At 43.6% G+C, this 18,889-nt stretch overlaps 1 protein-coding gene across 1 annotated transcript in view; it reads right to left on the bottom strand.

Moving 5' to 3' along the window:
* The window catches only part of TMC2 (transmembrane channel like 2), a 114,318-nt gene extending 98,160 nt beyond the window's left edge, over window positions 1–16,158 (bottom strand). Inside the window, exons 1-2 of the mRNA XM_055264951.2 lie at window positions 16,077–16,158; window positions 15,403–15,450 (exon numbers count right to left, since the gene is read on the bottom strand). Of these exons, the coding sequence (XP_055120926.1) occupies window positions 15,403–15,450; window positions 16,077–16,110 (82 nt within the window). The 5' untranslated portion in view covers window positions 16,111–16,158. The remainder of the gene's footprint in view (window positions 1–15,402; window positions 15,451–16,076) is intronic.
* Window positions 16,159–18,889: the final 2,731 nt, after the last annotated feature.

Below are 18,889 nucleotides of genomic sequence, written 5' to 3'. Positions count from 1 at the left end.
GTATGGCAGTTTCTTACGAAACTAAACATAGATTGACCATAAAATCCAGCATTTGCACTCCTAGGTGTTAACCCAAATGAGCTGAAAATTTATGTCCCAGAATAAAAGCCTGCACACAAATATTTACAGCCACCTTATTCATAATTATCAAAACTTGGAAGCACCTAAGATGTCCTTCAATAGGTGAATGCATAAAAAAACTGTGGTAATAAATACAATGGAATATTACTCAGTGATGAAATGAACTTTCAAGCGATGAAAAGACATGAGGGAAACTTAGATGCATATTTCTAAGTGAAAGAAGGCAATATGAAAAGGTTATATGCTGTATGATTGTAACTATACAGCATTCTGGAGAAAGAGAACACTCTAGAGACAGTGGAAAAAATGATCAGTGGTTGCTGAGGGTTCAGTAGGAGGGAGAGAGGGTTGAATAGGTGGGCCACAGGACATTTTGGGGGCATATTATTCCGTGTCATACTGTGATGATGGATACATGATATATTATGCATCTGTCAAAACCTATGGAATGTATAAAGAGTGAACTCTAGTGTAAAATATGCACTTTAGTTAATAATGTATCCGTATTGGCCCATCAATTGTAACAAATGCAGCACACCCAATAGGACATGCTAGGAGAAACATTGGGTGAGGGGAGGAAAGAAGGTCGTACATGGAAACTCTATGTAATTTTTTAAATTTAAATTTTAATTTTTTTGAGACAGGGTCTTGTTCTGTCGCCCAGACTGGAGTGCAGTGGCACAATCTCAGCACACTACAGCCTCTGCCTCCCACACTCAGGTGATCCTCCTGCCTCAGCCTCCCGAGTAGCTGGAACTATAGGCATGAGCCACTGCATGGAGCTAATTTTTTTTTGTTTTGAGACAGAGTCTGGCTCTGTTGCCCAGGCTGGAGTGCAGTGGTGTGATCTCGGCTCACTGCATCCTCTGCCTCCAGGGTTCAAGTGATTCTCTTGCCTCAGCCACCTGAGTAGCTGGGATTATAGGTGCGCACCACCATGCCCAACTAATTTTTGTATTTTTAGTAGAGATGGGGTTTTACTATGTTGGCCAGGCTGGTCTCCAACTCCTGACCTCAGGTGACCTGCCCACCTCGTCCTCCCAAAGTGCTGGAATTACAGGTGTGAGCCACCGCACGTGGCCAAAACTCTATGTAATTTCTGCAAAATTTTTCTCTAATCCTAAAAACTGCTCTAAAAAATGAAGTCTATTTTTTAAAAATGAAATGATTGCTGAATGAGATGCTCTGAGGAAACTCTCAAGAGGAAGTTTTTCTGAAGATAAAGGAGTTGCAAACTGCAGAAGGATAGGAAAAATATTTTTCCTATTTGGCTGGAGTGCAGTGGCATGCTCTCAGCTCACTGCAACATCTGCCCCCCGAATTAAAGGGATTCTTCTGCCTCAGCCTCTCGAGTAGCTGGGATTACAGGCGTGCGCCACCATGCCTGGCTAATTTTTGTATTTTCAGTACAGACAGGGTTTCACTGTGTTGGCCAGGCTGGTCTCAAACTCCTGACCTCAAGTGATCCACCTGCCTTGGCCTCCCAAAGTGCTGGGATTACAGACGCGAGCAACCATGCCCGGCTGGAAAAATATTTTTTTAAAAAGTCAAAAAATCATCAACAACAACAACAACAAAATAAAAGAACTCATTTAATTGGCTGAATTAAGATATTAAGTGCTTAGGCCGGGCACCATGGCTCATGCCTATAATCCCAGCACTTTGGGAGGCCGAGGAGAGAGAACAATTTGAACCTAGGAATTCAGGACCATCCTGGGCAACATAGCGAGATCCTAGCTGTACAAAAAACCTAAAAATTTAGCCAGGATAGTGGTAAGTGCCAATAGTGCTAGCTACTTAGGAGGCTGAGATAGCGGGTTCACCCAAGTGAGCTGTGATGGCACCAGTGCACTCCAGCCTGGGTAACAGAGCAAGACCCTGTTTCTAAACAAACACAAAACCAAAAAACCAAAAAACACAAATAACTTTTAAAAATTCCAGAAATTAGGTAAAAATTTGGCAAATGAACTAATTTATTGTGTTTAATTTCATAAAAACAGCTATGCCTTCTTTGGTTTTTCAACATTAAGTGAAAGACTAGCTTACATTTTTATTCTACTTGAGTATGTTGCTTCCAGACTTATATAGGTTCCTTGATCAAATATATTAGCATTACTTCTATTTGATGCTGAAGGTTATGAAATACCTAAATTTGTGCTTAACTAAAATGATTCATTACTCTGAACATTTTTGTGAACAGTAATTATATTTTGTAGTATGCCAGCTTGGAAATTAATTTCCAAGATTTTTAGATATTATAAAGCCTTGAACTGGTACTGAGTTTATGGATATTGATTAGATGCCTAACTAATGTCTTTCTTTCTTTTTTTTTTTTTTTTTTGAGATGGAGTTTCGCTCTTGTTTCCCAGGCTGGAGTGCAATGGTGCTATCTTGGCTCACTGCAATCTCCACCTCCTGGGTTCAAGCAATTCTCCTGCCTCAGCCTCCCGAGTAGCTGGGATTACAGGCATGCTCCACCACACTCAGCTAATTTTCTATTTTTAGTAGAGATGGGATTTCTCCATGTTGGTCAACCTCGTCTTGAACCCCTGACCTCAGGTGATCCACCTGCCTTGGCCTCCCAAAGTGCTGGGATTACAGGCATGAGCCACCACACCTGGCCACTAATTTCTAAGTAAGAAAGGATTCTGAAACATTGATTACTAAACATGATTTTAAGTTTATTTACTTTTGCTTCTTTTTTTAAAATATGCCACAGAGAAGTTATATGTTTGGGCCTGTTAACACACACGTTCATATCTGCCCTTTTGAGAAGTTGTATACAAGATGTGTGTGTTTGTCGAAAGTTGTGTTGTGTACATTCAGGAGCTCTGCTAGTCTAAAATGCTGATGTGCGACAGTTGACAATTATCCATCCTCCCAGTTTGTTCTGTGAAATGGAAGATCCTTTGGCTAAAAGCTATAATTAAATGATACTCTATTATGATCAATCTTGATAGAGAGGTACAACTTTGCATGCAAAGTAATAAAACGTGTTTTTGTTAAGAAAAAAAGAATAGTTTTGTCCTAAAGTAAAATGCCTAGTTGTTCCAGAATAGTAAAGAGAACTGTGAAGGACAAAACCTGAATGGAAATAGAAAATAGCAGGTTTGCAGAAAAGAAACTTTATTTAAGATAATAAAGGTTCTTCACTTATGAAAGAGTTAAGGTTCTTAGTGGGTGATCACCTTACCTTCTAAGCTTGTTTTTAAATATTTTAAATGTTTTATTGCCACTTTCAAATGAGTAGCCAAATGTTATTCCTGTGTTCAACTCTCCAGACAATTTTGTTTGTTTCTAAGATTGACTCTCAAATGAAGTTAAATACCTTTCAGAATACCTTTTTACCTAAGACTACCTTTGAGATTTCCCAGAGGGCCCCTAGAAGGCCACAGAGACTTGTTCTTTCACTTTATTTAAAATACAGGTGCCAGAAACAATTAGGATTATTTGATACATTGTTGTTAGGGTTTCGGGGGAAGCTAGTCAAATCGGAAGAGATGTTTAGCCTTCTCTAGGTTAACTTGTGTAGGTAAAATGCTCAAACATTTCAGCAATTATATGTTCTATATCCAGAGATTTGTTAATTCCTCCATTGTCTATGGTCTGTTTCCTTTTGTTAGAGTCCTGGTGGTGCTCTGCCTGATGTTAGGCAACAGTAGAATTATCAGTCATAATTCAGTTATCATTTAAAATGTTCATTTGGACACAATGTTTCCTCTTTAATTTGAATCTAGCCTCCTTCAGGCCAGTGCTTTTCTATTGGAGATGCACATCAGACGTATCTATGGACTTTTATTAAAATATAGATGTTTAGGACCTATTCCATACTTACTTACCGAATCTTTTTACTTGATATTCTTCATATAGTCTTGATATATTTTTCTTATATGTTTGATATTTTCTTGGTATGTCACGTACATTATGTTTTTAGATAATTATATGTTATACTTCAAGATTTTTTCCCTGTAAAAATTATGGTTATCCATCTTTATAAATTAGATATAGTGTACATTATCTATTAAAACGTGCTTAATCATTATAGACATTTTGACCAAAGCTTTTAGAATGCCTTCATTGTTTGTTTTGCATGCTATGGAAGCATCCAAATTTTCCTGTCAGTTTCTTCTTTTTTTTTTTTTTTATTGTTATTACTATTTTATTGTGGTCAAACATCTATAACAAAATTTACTATTTTTACCATTTTAAGTGTATAATTTAGTGGCGTTAAGTACATTCACAATGTTGTGTAACCATGATTACTACCATCTATTGCTAGAAGTTTTTCACTATCCCAAACCAAACAAAACCTCTACCCATTAAGCAGTAATTCCCATTGCCCTTCCCTCCAGCCTGTGGTAACCTCTATTCTAGTTTCTGTGTCTATGAATTTGTCTATTCTAGATACCTCATATAGGTGGATTATACAATATTTGTCCTTTTGTATCTGGCTTATTTCATCTAGCATAATGTTTTCAAGATTCGTTTATGTTGTAGCATGTATCAGAACTTCATTCCTCTTTATGGCTGAATAATATTTTATTGTATGTATATACCATGTTTTGTTTTTCATTCATCTGTTGATGAACACTTGAGTTGTTCCCCTCTTTCAGTTATTGTGAGTAATGCCTCTATAAATGGTGGTGTACAAGTATCTGTTTGAATCCCTGGTTTCACTTCTTTTATGTCTAGCAGTGGAAATGCTGGGCCATATTCTATATTTAACTTTTTTTTAGAGACAAGGTCTCTCTGTGTCACCTAGGCTGGGTACAGTGGCATGACTGTGGCTCACTGAAGCTTCGACCCACCTCAAGCGATTCTCCCACCTCAGCCTCCCGAATAGCCGGGACTGCAGGTGTGTGCACCAAAAGCACAGGTAACAAAACTAAAAAATTGACAAACGGGATTACATCAAATTGGAAAGCTCTTGTACAGCAAAAGAAAACTATCAACAAAGTCAAAAGTTACCTACAGAGTAGGAGAAGATATTTGGAAATCATATATCTGATAAGGAGTTAATATCCAAAATATATAAGAAACTTATACAATGTAATAACAATGAACAACCTGTTTTAAAAATGGGCAAAGGAGTGGAATAGACATTTCTTGAAAGAAGACATACAAGTGGCCAACAGGTATAGTCATATGGAAAAATGTTCAACATTATTAATCATTAGGGAAGTGCAAATCAAAACTACAGTGAGATACTATCTCACACCTGCTAGAATGATTATTGTCAGAAAGGTGAAAGATAACAGATGTTGGTGAGGATGTAGAGAAAGGGGAACCCTTGTACATTGTTGGTGGGAATGTAAATAGCCACTATGGAAAACAGTATGTAGGTTCCTTAGAAGTTAAAAACAGAACTATATTATGATCTGGCAATCCCACTTCTGGGCATATATTTAAAGGAAGGCTACCAGGGACTAGGGGAAGGGGAAAATGGGATGTTGGTCAAGGGGTACAAAGTTTCAGTTATACAAGATGAGTAAGTTCTAGAGATCAATGTATATAAGCATATCAAATCATCAAATTGTGTATCTTAAATATATACAATCTTTAATTGTCAAATATCCCTTAATAAAAAAGTAATTGAGAATAAAGTAAATAAAATAAAAAAATTCTATGAGATTCCCAATTTATTGTTTTAGCTGAAAAGGCTAAAAGCTAAAGACTTTTTTTTCTTTTGTGTTGTTTTTAAGCCCGTCAAATTTAGCAGTGGGACTTTGTAGAAATAGTAAAGAAGACATTCTACTCCTTTACATAGTAATAGCTAATGTTTATTAAGCCCTTACCATGTGCCAGCCAGTGTTATTAACACTTTATCTCTGTCCTGTCAGTTTCATTGTTATGAAATGTTTCACTTTTGAAAGTTTTCAGTAATAAGTTACCCTCAGCCAGTTTAAGTCTGTGTCACCTACAGATACTATTTGTTTTGCCCCCAATGCTTCCTTAAACTCTCCAGAGTTTTTGTCTTCAACAAAGAACTATTTTAGAACCCCAGTTGGAAGGACTCTATTAGGTAACGACTAGCATGCTGGTGAAACTCTTAAAGAGTTGACCATGTCCTTCAACTCAAGAGACATAAACCATCCTGAAATTACTAGAAAACCATTCCTATTGGTGACCTCAAGCTAAAGATTCTTAGGAGACCTCCCAAAGCAGACAGCGTCAGATGTAGACAACTTATGCCCGAGATCTACAGATAGCTACTCTATAATCGATATTCCTCTGTTTCCTATTCTTTTACCTACCTCCTATCCTCTCCCTGACTTAAGGCTACTTTAGTTATGTAACTTGTAAGACTTCTATTTTTAATATTTCTGTTTACATCCTTAATCACTCCTTGGTATGAGTTTAGTACCCAGCTACAATTAACCTATGAACTGTCTAGAGTGCATGTTTTTCTTCAGGAGCCACCCAGTTTCATTTGGTTCCAGTTCCTTTTAAGAAATCAGTTGGTTTCCTGGGTAACTGGACTCAACCATTGGATGACTTTTTAGATGGCAACTCCACAATAGGTCAGGTGGGGAGAAATCCAAAACCTTCATCATGTCCTAGAAGGGCCCTGCCTCCATGAAACACTACTTGGGGACCTTTTGTGAGAGCTAGTCTTTGTGATCAGACTTTCACTGACAGAATTATAAGCGGATTGGGGAACAAGTGGTATATTTTTGGAGATTGTCTACTTTCAAAGATCTTACAAGTAAGACATTAGTTTTATTTTTTCCTCTCTTTCTTTTCTTTTCTCTTTCTTTCTTTCTCTTTCTTTCTTTTTTCTTTCTTTCTTTCTTTCTTTCTTTCTTTCTTTCTTTCTTTCTTTCCTTCTTCTTCTTCTTCTTCTTCTTCTTCTTCTTCTTCTTCTTCTTCTTCTTCTTCTTCTTCTTCTTCTTCTTCTTCTTCCTCTCTTCTTCCTTCTTCCTTCTTCATCTTCATCTTCTTCTTCATCTTCTTCTTCCTCATCTTTTTCTTCCTCATCTTCTTCTTCTTTATTCTTCCTTCTTCTTTCTTCTTCTTCTTTTGTTTGCTTTAGATCTACTTAGTTATCTCAAAACTACACAATTAACTGCTTGACACCAAACTATTCATGATGAATGGTACCAACAGTTTACAGCATTATTTGACAATCCCATAGGAGTATTCTGGCCAAAACCAGATGACTGAATGGCCCCCAGTGACAGATACTGGATAAGGAACAGAAGCCTCCTGACTATTACTCACAAACTAGACAGGAACTTGTTACCTTTGTAAACTAATACCTACTCTCAGAATTGTCTATGATATCATCTATTAATTTGTTCTCTAGGAAAATGAGATCAGTAGATAGTTTCATTGAAGAAGGAGAAAAACTGGGCCCTGGTTTGAGAACTGAAATCCTAACTACCCTAGGGGTATTCTAGATTTCTTTCTTCTCCCCTCAAGACACTTCTTTTCATACTTTATGTATGTATGCATGCCTTTATGTATGTATTTATTTATTTATTTTTGAGACAGAATCTTGCTCTACCACCCAGAGTGAAGTGTAGTGGAGCCATCATAACTCATTGTAGCCTCAAACTCCTGAGCTCAAGTGATCCTCCCATATCAGCCTCCTGTGTAGTTACAAGAGATCTGAATAGTAGGGTAAATGTAGCATGCTGTGGTTGAGAGAATAGCAGATGATTTAGACAATGCCAGTAAGGCCATAAAACTCATTTGTCAAGAGGTTTATGAGATTGGGTGGGTGGTGGTCCAGAACAGAGCTGCCTTAGATAGGATATTGATCTCCCAAGGCGAGGAATGTGTGCTGTTTTAGTGGAAGAATGCTGTACTTACATTCCTGCAGACCTCTCTGAAATCTTTGATATTACTAAAAAGATCCAGGAAGTAAACAAAGAAATCAGAAATTGGGTAATTTGATGAGTAACCTCATATTTGGTTACATGGACTCCAGATTCGGGATGAGATCTACTTTCTTGTTTAGTTGGGGCACTCTTAGATCCTGGCTGAGAAGTAGATTATACAAACTCTGATGACAATCCGTCTCTTAGTATTTGTCTGTGTGCCAGCATTCAGATGTGGGATCTCCAGAGTTTTAAATGCTGCTGCACTGCTGCCATCATTCAAATCATCCAGCAAGGGTTATCCATTAAAAAGAACTGGAAGATCTGGCTGGGTGCGGTGGCTCACGCCTGTAATCCCAGCACTTTGGGAGGCCAAGGCAGGCAGATCACTTGAGGTCAGGAGTTCGAGACCAGCCTAGCCAACATGGTGAAACCCCGTCTCTACTAAAAATACAAAAAAAAAAAAAAAAAAAAAAAATCAGCTGGGCATGGTGGTGAGCGCCTGTAGTCCCAGCTACTTGGGAGACTGAGGCATGAGAATCGCTTGAACCCAGAAGGTGGAGGTTGCAGTGAGCCGAGATCATGCCATGCACTTCAGCCTGGGTGACAGAGCGAGACTCTGTCTCAAAAAAAAAAAAAAAAAAATCTGACATGCAGGTTGAAACAGCTGCCACCAGAAACTGGATGTGAAACAACTGTTAACAGACAATTGACATGAAATGATGACCCCTCAAATACTGGTGAATATCTAGACTAACATATGATGGCTTTTCCTTCAGCTTGGACTGAAGAATGACCGCAAGGAGAAATTGAGAACTTAAACCATCTTCCCTCATACTGAGTCTGGACACAGAGAGCCCAGCTATACCTTAGTGTCTGTATTAAGATGACTTTGTGCTACGCCTCTGCTTCATGAGCATGTCTTTATTATTCTAGGCATCTCCTACCCAGGCAAATGTTGATTGTTCATTACAGGATTTTCCCAAAGACCTGTCAATTCTTCAATTTGGGCTCTAAGACTCTTTGAATGCCTCACCTCAAAATCCTGGCCATGCTGTTTATTGTGGACTGTTATGTTGTGATTCTTACCCAGTCTCATTCCAGCTCTCACTTTGAAAGACCTGTCTTCAATCAAATTTCCAATTCTCAATAAGTTCTGGCCTTACCTTCCCCTCTGTAAGATACTGCCAAAGCTTTGCCTGCTATAAGCAATAAATCAGCTTTGTCTTATCAACAGGTTGTGGGGTGTTAGGGAGCCAGCTTTAGACAATAACTTAGATAAATGTATTTTGTTTTTATTTTATTTTATTTTTGAGACAGAATCTCACTCTGTCACCCAGGCTGGAGTGCAGTGGTGAGATCTCGGCTCACTGCAGCCTCTACCTCCCAGGTTCAAGCAGTTCTCCTGCCTCAGCCTCCTGAGTAGCTGGGATTACAGGTGTGTGCCACCATGCCTGGCTAATTTTTGTATTTTTAGTAGAGACAGTGTTTCACCATGTTGGCCAGGCTGGTCTCAAACTCCTGACCTCAAGTGATTCGCCCGCCTTGGCCTCCCAAAGTGCTGGGATTACAGGTGTGTGCCACCGCACCTGGCCTTGTATTTTTTTTTAAAAAAGAAAAACACAAAACACTAATACTAAGTATATTACTAAATATAATATACTAAGTATAAAATACTAACAATAGAAAAACTAGCCAGGCGTGGTAGTGCTCGCCTGTAGTCCCAGCTCCTCGGGAGGCTGAGATAGGAGAGTTGCTTGAACCCGGGAGGCAGAGGTTGCAGTAAGCTAAGATGCGCCACTGACTCTAGCCTGGGCGACAGAGCGAGATTCTGTCAAAAAAAAAAAAAAAAAAAAAGAAGAAGAAATAAATGGTGGACTGAAGAGAAAAGACTGTAAAAATACAGAAAGGGAGTGATAAATTATAGTTGGGATGGTTAAAAATGCTTCACAAAGAACTGATGTTTATGGAGGAGACTAGAAGATACCATTCCAAAATATGCCACTTCAGCATAAAGATTATTTCAAGCTGAAGGCAATTAGATATATGTGGCTCCCCTCCCCTGTTGGACTAAAAGCAGGCTGTATATTTCCTTTTGGAAGGGGCCTCCCTTTCCTATACTTGGAAGGTAACTACTCCAGAGACAACTCTTAGCACCTAAGAAGACTCTTACCTGCTTAACAAACCTTACTGATTAACACTTATTTACCACACGTTTCCTAGTTACCTTCCATAATTTACCCAGAAGCCCCAAAACGCTTTTCCTTTGTCAAGCCTCTTCTCCACACTCTATCGCCCTTTAAGATGGTATATATCTCTAAGATGGTATATAAGCCCCAAATTCTAACCACCTCTTTGAGTCATCTTCTTTGTGAACTCTCATTTGTACATATGTAATTCAATCCTTTTCCCCCCTCTTCTTGATCTGTCTTTTGTCAGTTTGATTCATACAGCCTGTAGTCACTGAACCTCAGAAGGTAGAGGAAAAAATTCTCCTCTCCAACACCTACTCTGAATCTTTTTTTTTTCTAATAAGAAAAATTGTTAATCAAACATGAGACTAATGGAAAGAACTTACATATCAATATGGGAGAGGACACAAAGACTGTTAAGCAAAACTTATGAACAGGTAAGTTACTAATGGGGAAATGCAACTAGGAAACAGGGGAAAATGCAGTTTTACTAGTTATCAAAGGAAATTTAAAATAAGTCAATTATGAGATTTCAAGTCTTGTTTATAGTATTAGGTTTTTAAAATTTTCCGTCCAGTACTAATGAGACTTGTTAAAATGTGTATTTATTACTGGGAGCAATATAAATTGTAATGCAGCTCTTTATGCAGTTTGGCAATATGTAACAAGAGCTTTAAAATACTTTCTTTTTTCTTTTCTTTTCTTTTCTTTTTTTTTGGTTTTGAGACAGAGTCTTGCTCTATCGCCCAGGCTGGAGGGCAGTGGTGCGATCTCGGCTCACTGCAATCTCAACCTCCCGGATTCAAGAGATTCTTGTGCCTCAGCCTCCCGAGTAGCTGGGATTACAGGTGTGCGCCACCACACCAGGCTAATTATTGTATTTTTAGCAGAGAAGGGGTTTTGCCATGTTGGCCAGGCTGGTCTCAAACTCCTGACCTTAAGTGATCTGCCCGCCTCGGCCTCCCAAAGTGCTGGGATTACAGGCGTAAGCCACCACGCCCAGGCTAAAAATACTTTCTATCTATTAATTCCACCTGTAGGAGTCAACCCAAGCCCAAGAATCTTCAACGCAACATTATTTCTATTATAAAAATGAGAAATAACCTAAATATTCCATAATAGAATAATGCTTAATTAACCTGTGATTTATCTACTATGTGGAATATTTTACAGCTCAATTAAAAATAATTACCATGAAGTCTTTAATACATGCTTAGGGGCTACTCTGAATCTTGAAGTATGAATAGGAGTTTGCCAAGAGAAGTGGGTAGAGAAATGGAGGGGGTGATTGTGGTAGCAAGTTAGGAGGATTCTAGGCAGAGGAAACGGGATTGAGGGGCCCCAGCAGAAATGCCATGGAGTCTGGGGCATAGGTGACCAACGCAAAGCTGCGTCCTGGGTGTGTTCTGGTGTGGGACGCAGGAGGAGAGGGGTACACGCCCACAGGGAGCTGGGTTGAAATCTGGAGGTTAAGGGTGTGATAATGGAGCATGTTTGCTGGGGCAAGGTCTGCATCAAAGGGTCACACTAGCAATGTGGAAGAAGGTGATGTGGGGAGGGTGACACTGCTCCGCAGCTGCTACAAGGAAGGTCTTGTGAGCATATTGGCTGTGATTGCTTCATTTATTTTAAAGGCAAAAAGAGGCACCAAACATGGGTCTGAAGCCATCATTCATAATCTCCATGTCTTTTTTTTGTGTGTGTGTGTGTGTGTGAGTCCCTCTCTGCCACCCAGGCTGGAGTGCAATGGCGCCATCTAGGATCACTGCAACCTCCGCCTCCCAGGTTCAAGCGATTCTCTCACCTCTGCCTCCCGAATAGCTAGGACTACAGGCATGCACCACTAAGCCTGGCTAATTTTTGTATTTTTAGTAGAGACAGAGTTTCACCATGTTGACCAGGCTAGTCTTGAACTCCTGACCTCAAGTGATCTGCCAACCTCGGCCTCCCAAAGTGCTGGTATTACAGTCATGAGCCACTGGGCCCGGCCATCTCCATGTCTTTGAGACTCGGTTTTAAATGCTGAGGTTACTGCCAGGACTGATGAGATAACTGGCATAGGTGCATTGAAAAGTCTTGCGGCCGGGTGCGGAGGCTCACACCTGTAATCCCAGCACTTTGGGAGGCTGAGACGGGTGGATCAGGAGGTAGGAGTTTGAGACCAGCCTGGCCAAGATGGGGAAACCCCGTCTCTACTAAAAATACAAAAATTAGCTGGGCATGGTGGTGTGCGCCTGTAATCCCAGCTACTTGGGAGGCTGAGGCAGGAGAATCACTTGAACTCGGGAGGCAGAGGTTGCAGTGAGCTGAGATCACATCAGTGCACTCCAGCCTGGGCAATAGAGCAAGACTCCATCTCAAAAAAAAAAAAAAAAAAAGAAAAGAAAAGTCTTGTGTGCTATTTGCGGGAGTGAGCTAAGAGAACCTGTCCTGTATTTATCATAGGGCAGGTTTCCTTAGCCCACTCCTGCCCCAACCTCTTTCTTCTTCTCACTCCCTATGGAAAAATAGTCTTTGATAAGACAACATAAAGAAAGACTATTTTTGCATAATTTATCCAAGGTAGGAAGCTAGTCAGTGTTAGCCAGTGAGGGATGATTTGTCTTACAAATGCTCCTCTGCAATGCTCTGGAAGGCAGTGGCCCCTGTTGGAAAAGGGACGGAGCAAAACAAATATTATCACAGCCATGACCCCTAAGAGAGCTCTAGGACTGAGTCCAGTGCTCAGAAAGGGCAGAGAAGTAAAGATCAAGGCAAAGGATCACGGAGAAGGGTTCCCTGGGCTCCCATAAAGATCAGCTCTATGTTGCTTGAAAGGACTGAATAGGAACGTCATTGTTTGCATCCTCTTCTGAGCTCTCTCTGTGTCCTCAGTCAGCTAATACAATGGTTTTCATTGTGGTAATGAACTGTACCAAGCATACTTCCCAGCACTGTAGATATAATCTGGTGTTACAATTTTTTTTTCTGAGCTGTAATTCCTGCTGTAATTTAGTTCTCCAACTGAACAAAATTCACATGGAATGTGGAAAACAAGCCAGAATTTGCCCTTCAGTCTTCCCCAGACCTCTTCTACACAGAAAATAAGCTAGTTTTTTCTCTTTCATAATCAGTTTTCAACAGACTCCACATAATGCATAATTTAGGAGCTGGAAAGGCAGCTGTCTAGCACACGCTCTCCTAAACGTAACAGGCCTCCTCCTGTGTAGCACCAGACTCGGTCAGAGAATTCACAGTGCAAAACACAGGCCGAGGAGAGGCTGTGGCAGCCCTCCAGTCCCGTGATCTCAACAGTTCAGTGCATTTACCAAATGATACAGGAGGAGGGAGAGTTCTCATCCTTCTTTTCTTTTTTTTTTTTTTTTTTGAGATAGAGTCTCGCTCTGTCGCCCAGGCTGGAGTGCAGTGGCACGATCTCGGCTCACTGCAAGCTCTGCCTCCGGGGTTCACGCCATTCTCCTGCCTCAGCCTCTCTGAGTAGCTGGGACTACAGGTGCCCACCACCACGCCCGGCTAATTTTTTTGTATTTTTTTTAGTAGAGACAGGGTTTCACCGTGGTCTCGATCTCCCGACCTCGTGATCCGCCCGCCTCGGCCTCCCAAAGTGCTGGGATTACAAGCACGAGCCACTGCGCCCGGCCTCATCCTTCTTTTCAACGAACACAGTAACAAACTGTAGCTATTCTGAGAAAAGAACATTGTATTCTTAAACTTTTATTCCCTCCTGGTAGAGTATAAAGGGAAGGACGAGAATATCAGTTCCCGTCGCAGGTGATTCCAGAGAAGATTTAAAATGGAAACCTTCATGGGGCTGGGTTTCAGTTAATTTAATATATTCCCAATGTTTAACTTTACTGCACCACTTCACCACTTAGATCTGTGAAGTGAAAATTCTGACCAATTTCCTGTGTTCTATGGGAAAGGGAAAACGGCAGAGGCGACGTGGAATATTTCAGTAGGAAAGGGTTTGTGTTGTAGGCAAAATGGTCTTCCATTTCAGTCCTACTCAAGGACTACTGCTCACAGGGGAGTCCCTCACAGCACAGCCCTGCAGTGGAGGTAGAGGGAGGCCAGGCTGGCTGCGGCAGGGACGGCGTCTGGATGGCAAAGAGGGGAGTGGAGTGTGGAGAACCAGCCCGAGCATCCTACAGGCAGTGGTCACCACAGGAACACCGTAGCCCGACACCTGGGAGGAAGGTTTCTCGTCTGGCCACCCTGGGGCATAGAACTTTCTCACATTTGCTCCTACATCTTTGGATTGAGATAAAGAGTGGATGAGGCAGGCAGGTGGGGTAGGAAGAAGGGACAGTGGCTGAGGCAAGTTCCGGGATGGGGGCCAGGAAGGGCTGTTGAGATGCCATAGCTGCATCCCCTGCCAGCCTCTGCCCATCGCCTCTGTGCCTCCTGCTCCTGGGTCTCTCCCCTTGTAACACAGCTGCCTCACTGAGGCTCAGGCTCCCGACAACCAGCCAGCAGCGGGTCACAGGAGTGGAAAGGGCAGATGAAGTGGCTCCTGGGGCCAGCCCCCAACTGATGGCGTGCCAGAGTGGGGCCAGGACACGGCCCTCTCTCCCAGAATGGGTGAGGAAAGAGATCTCTTCCAAACCCCCAGAACCCCATCGCTCCCCAAGATTCTGGTTTCTTGCCTACTAGTGTGGGGTGCAAGACCAAGCCCTGCCTGGGATGTGAAGGGGGAGAAAACAGCACCACATCCATAATATTTTGTGACATGAAGATGCCCAGCCTGTGAGTGTGGCTTCTGCCCCTCTTCTCTGAACCCTCAGTCTCAACCAATGGTTTTCTCTCCTGCCTATGGCTTCCTTGGCCTCTCCCACTTCTCCTGGAGCAAGTTGGCTCCCTCACTGGCTCACGGGAGAGCTGTAATCACATTCCCAATGGGAAGGTGATGGAGCACCCATTATGCCTACTACTTTTTGGAGGTTAAGAGTGTTCCCCCTGGAGTCCAGGGGCCTGGATGTGAGTCTGGCCACACCACCCACCAGAAGCCTGCACCGAGCTCCTCTGCCCTCTGTCTGGTGAATGTTCACTGCTTCCCAAGGGTCAGTTCAGAGTGTCACTAACCCTGGGAGTCTCCCCTGACACCGAGGGCCGAGCAGCACCTTGTCTGAGTGGTACTCTCCCCCCTCCCATGTTAAACACCTTGCCTCCCAGGAAGGCTCCATGCAGGGTGTTGAATGAGAGGGAAGGAGATGAAGGAGAATGTTGGATGGGTGGCTGGACTGTTGGGCTACGCAGAGGGTACCCAGGCACTGCAGGCTCCCCAGAGACCCTCCACCCCATCTCACCTGTGTGGGGAGAGCCGCTCCTCACCCGTCCTTTCACTCCGCCTCGTGCTGTAAGAGACAGGATTGCTGACAAATGGCTGACCTCTGGTGAGACCCCCTCCCTGCAGATCCCCAGTCACAGTGGGACCCCTCAGCTGGTTTGTGGCTGCCTCAAACTGGGACCCAGCTCCAGTGATTTTACTCAGCAAATCATAGAGTGCTTTGCCTGTGACATTTCTCTGATACTGTCAGAGAAATGACATGACCTCATGGTCAGAACATCCCCCACCCCCTGCCCTGGACAGAGACAGAGACAGATAGAAATCTCCTGAGGGGCTTGCTCGGAACAGGCAACCCTAACCAAGATAATAGGAGGCTGAGAGGTCCCAGCAGGCTCTGAGGAACATGCAGCGGCCGGGACAGTCTCCAGTGCTGGCCTGAACACAGGCACTGTGCACAGGTTGTCTTGAATCCTTCCAGTAGCCCTGCAAGGAGGTGATGACTACCCCCATCTCACGCATGAGGACTGGAGAGGTTGAATAACCAGCCGAGGTCGCTCAGCGCATAGGGGGCAGGCCCTGGACTCAAACCCAGCTCCTCCCTATGCCTCTTAAGACCACATGTGCTTCCTCCATGCCCTGCTGCTGCCCAGGAACCCTGTGGGCGGGCCCCGCAGGATCAGGACGTGGACTCACCTTCCTCTTTCAGGCCCTTTACCTGGTGGCTCATGGTCAGCAGCACTGCTGGGGTCCCGAACAGGCTCACTCAGCGTGCTCCCGTATGCACACCTTCAGCCTGGGCTGCTTTCCTGCCCTCATGGTGGCTGGCCTCCCTTCCTAGACCTGACAGCAGCCAGGGCTTCTTGGTTTGAGGTGGGTGAAGTTTGGGGAAGAGAGACGGGTGAAGGAAGGTGGTGAGTTCCCGGCCCATCAATCCGGCCAAACACTCCTCTTCTCAGGTTTCCCTGCAAAGAGGCAGCGTGGCCTCACGTTTCAGGCATCACTTATACATGAGGGACCCTGGAGGGGCCAGGAGCTGCAGGCTTATCTCCCAGCAATGATGCCACTGGCACTCTAGCCAGAGGAGGTTTGAGGAGCATCTCAGGCCCTCTCCCACCATCTTGAGTCCCCGATTGGGACAAAGCACCAGGGGAATTCTAGGATGTTTGTTTAAGTTATTACTTGGGCTTCTGTTTAAAATGCAGATTCTGGCATGTGGTGGTTCACACCTGTAATCTCAGCACTTAGGGAGGCAGAGGCAGGAGGATTGCTTGAGCCCAGGAGCTCAAGACAAGCCTGAGCAACATAGCGAGACCCCATCTCCACAAAAAGAAAAATAATAATAATAAATTTTTAAAAATAAAGTGCATATTCCCAGGAGTGGCACTGGGCATTGGAATCAGTTAGTCTGTGCTAGGCCCGGGGAGCCTGCACTGTGGATCCTGCTGCAGGAGTGCTGAGCCCACACAGATGAATGTTCCCGCTCAGCCCTCGCCCCCTCCCTCAGCAGCTTTTCCTCCCTGGCTTCAGGGAGGCACAGATTTGGCTGCTTTGAAAACCATCACCAAAGTGTCAGAGGGACCCTCTGGAAGGCAGTCATAAGGTCTCAGAGTGTGGAGTTCTTAACCTGGAGTCCCTGGAACCCCCAGAGTTGTAGATGGGATTCTGTGAGTTTGTGAATAGTGATGGAGAAAATATTACACCTTCACTTTTCCTAGCTTTAACTGAGATTTAACATTTCCCTCAATCATGAATGTAAGCAAAGACATGTGATTTTTGTCTCAGCAAAAGTCACAGATATTTTATTCCCCAATTAAACCACTGGGGATGTCTCAAAATATCTTACAAGTTATCACAACTTCAAAATTATGATAGCTAGAGACCTGCCATGAAATCTTGTTATTTAATTAGGAAGCCTATATTGTCATTATATGAGAGATATTTAAAGTGATTTTGATGCCTATTTCAGGATCATTGGTCTCTTTTGTAATCCTACTGTTTTATTTTATGGATTTAAAGTCTATGTTCTGAAAAGGGGTCTGTGGCTGGGCGTGGTGGCTCAAGCCTGTAATCCCAGAATTTTTGGAGGCCAAGGAGAGGGCTTGGGGCACCCCCAGCAGAAACCTTACTCACCAGTCCTCTGGGCCGGGCTGTCCTGTGGCTGCACAGCTGCCCATGCTGCTTCTCACATGGATGGGGGTCCTGCACTGGGATGGCCCTGGTGGGGAGAGGGATTCGCTGCTGCAGTCCTGCAGTATGGATGTCAGAGAATGCAACTGAGATCCTCTCTCTGCCCTCATGCCCCCGGGACTGGGGAGGCCCTGCAGGAACCAGTTGGGTCAGAGACCCTGGTCACCTAGGGTTGGGAGTTTGAGACGAGTCTGGCCAACATGGTGAAACCCCATCTCTACTAAAAATGCAAAAATTAGCCGGGCGTGGTGGGATGTGTCTGTAATCCCAGCTACTCAGGAGGCTGAGGCAGGAGAATTGCTTGACTCAGGAGGCTGAGACAGGAGAATTGCTTGACCCAGGAGGTGGAGGCTGCAGTGAGCTGAGATTGCACCATTGCACTCCAGCCTGGGTGACAGAGTCAGACTCTGTCTCAAAAATATAAATAAATAAATAAATAAATAAATATGAAAAGGGGTCTATGGACCTTACCAGGATTGCCAAAGGATTTTATATATAACAGAATCAAGAGCTTGCCCCAGGGCAAGTCTCCCATGGGTGTCAAGGACAGACCTAGCCTCTGATCATGCCCATGTACTTCCTCAGGGGTCAGGAGTAGGGGTGCCTGTCCTCATGCAACCTTGGTGAGGGAAGGGGCAAAGGAACTACCTCTAAAATGCACGTGCAACAGTTCATCTCAAGCTTTTAAGCTTTTCTCTTTGTCCCTCACCTTGGTCTCTGACCCAACTGGTTCCTGCAGGGCCTCCCCAGTCCCGGGGGCATGAGGGCAGAGAGAGGATCTCAGTTGCATTCTCTGACATCCATACTGCAGGACTGCAGCAGCGAATCCCTCTCCCCACCAGGGCCATCCCAGTGCAGGACCCCCATCCATGTGAGAAGCAGCATGGGCAGCTGTGCAGCCACAGGACAGCCCGGCCCAGAGGACTGGTGAGTAAGGTTTCTGCTGGGGGTGCCCCAAGCCCTCTCCCCTGATGAGTGAGGACCCCCAGCAGCCGTTTGCCCTGCTCTTGTTGTTCTCTGTTGCCAGAGGAGAAAGGCTTTCTACAACACCTTCATCTCTGGAGAGAAATTCCCTCCAGATAGGGCTATCAAATTCCCTTGTACCTGACTGTCCGCACTGTCGATAACTCCACTTTTCTCCTTCTGCCAGATAAAAATGAGCACCCGCTAGGGTCAGAGCCAGTTCTTGGCTCTGGGGATTCATCAGCAAATGAAACAGAGACCCTTGTCCTCAGGGGCTGATGTGTTTTTGCTGTCTGGTGGCTGGGTTTAGCCCTTGGTGTCTGAAGGAGTGATCTAGGAATTGGCAGATTTCTTCT

Source organism: Symphalangus syndactylus, chromosome 24 (assembly GCF_028878055.3).
Source record: "Symphalangus syndactylus isolate Jambi chromosome 24, NHGRI_mSymSyn1-v2.1_pri, whole genome shotgun sequence".
Classification (NCBI taxonomy): Eukaryota; Metazoa; Chordata; class Mammalia; order Primates; family Hylobatidae; genus Symphalangus; species Symphalangus syndactylus.
The sequence above is the reverse complement of the archived record's forward strand: the minus strand, read 5'-3'. Positions and strand labels throughout refer to the sequence as shown.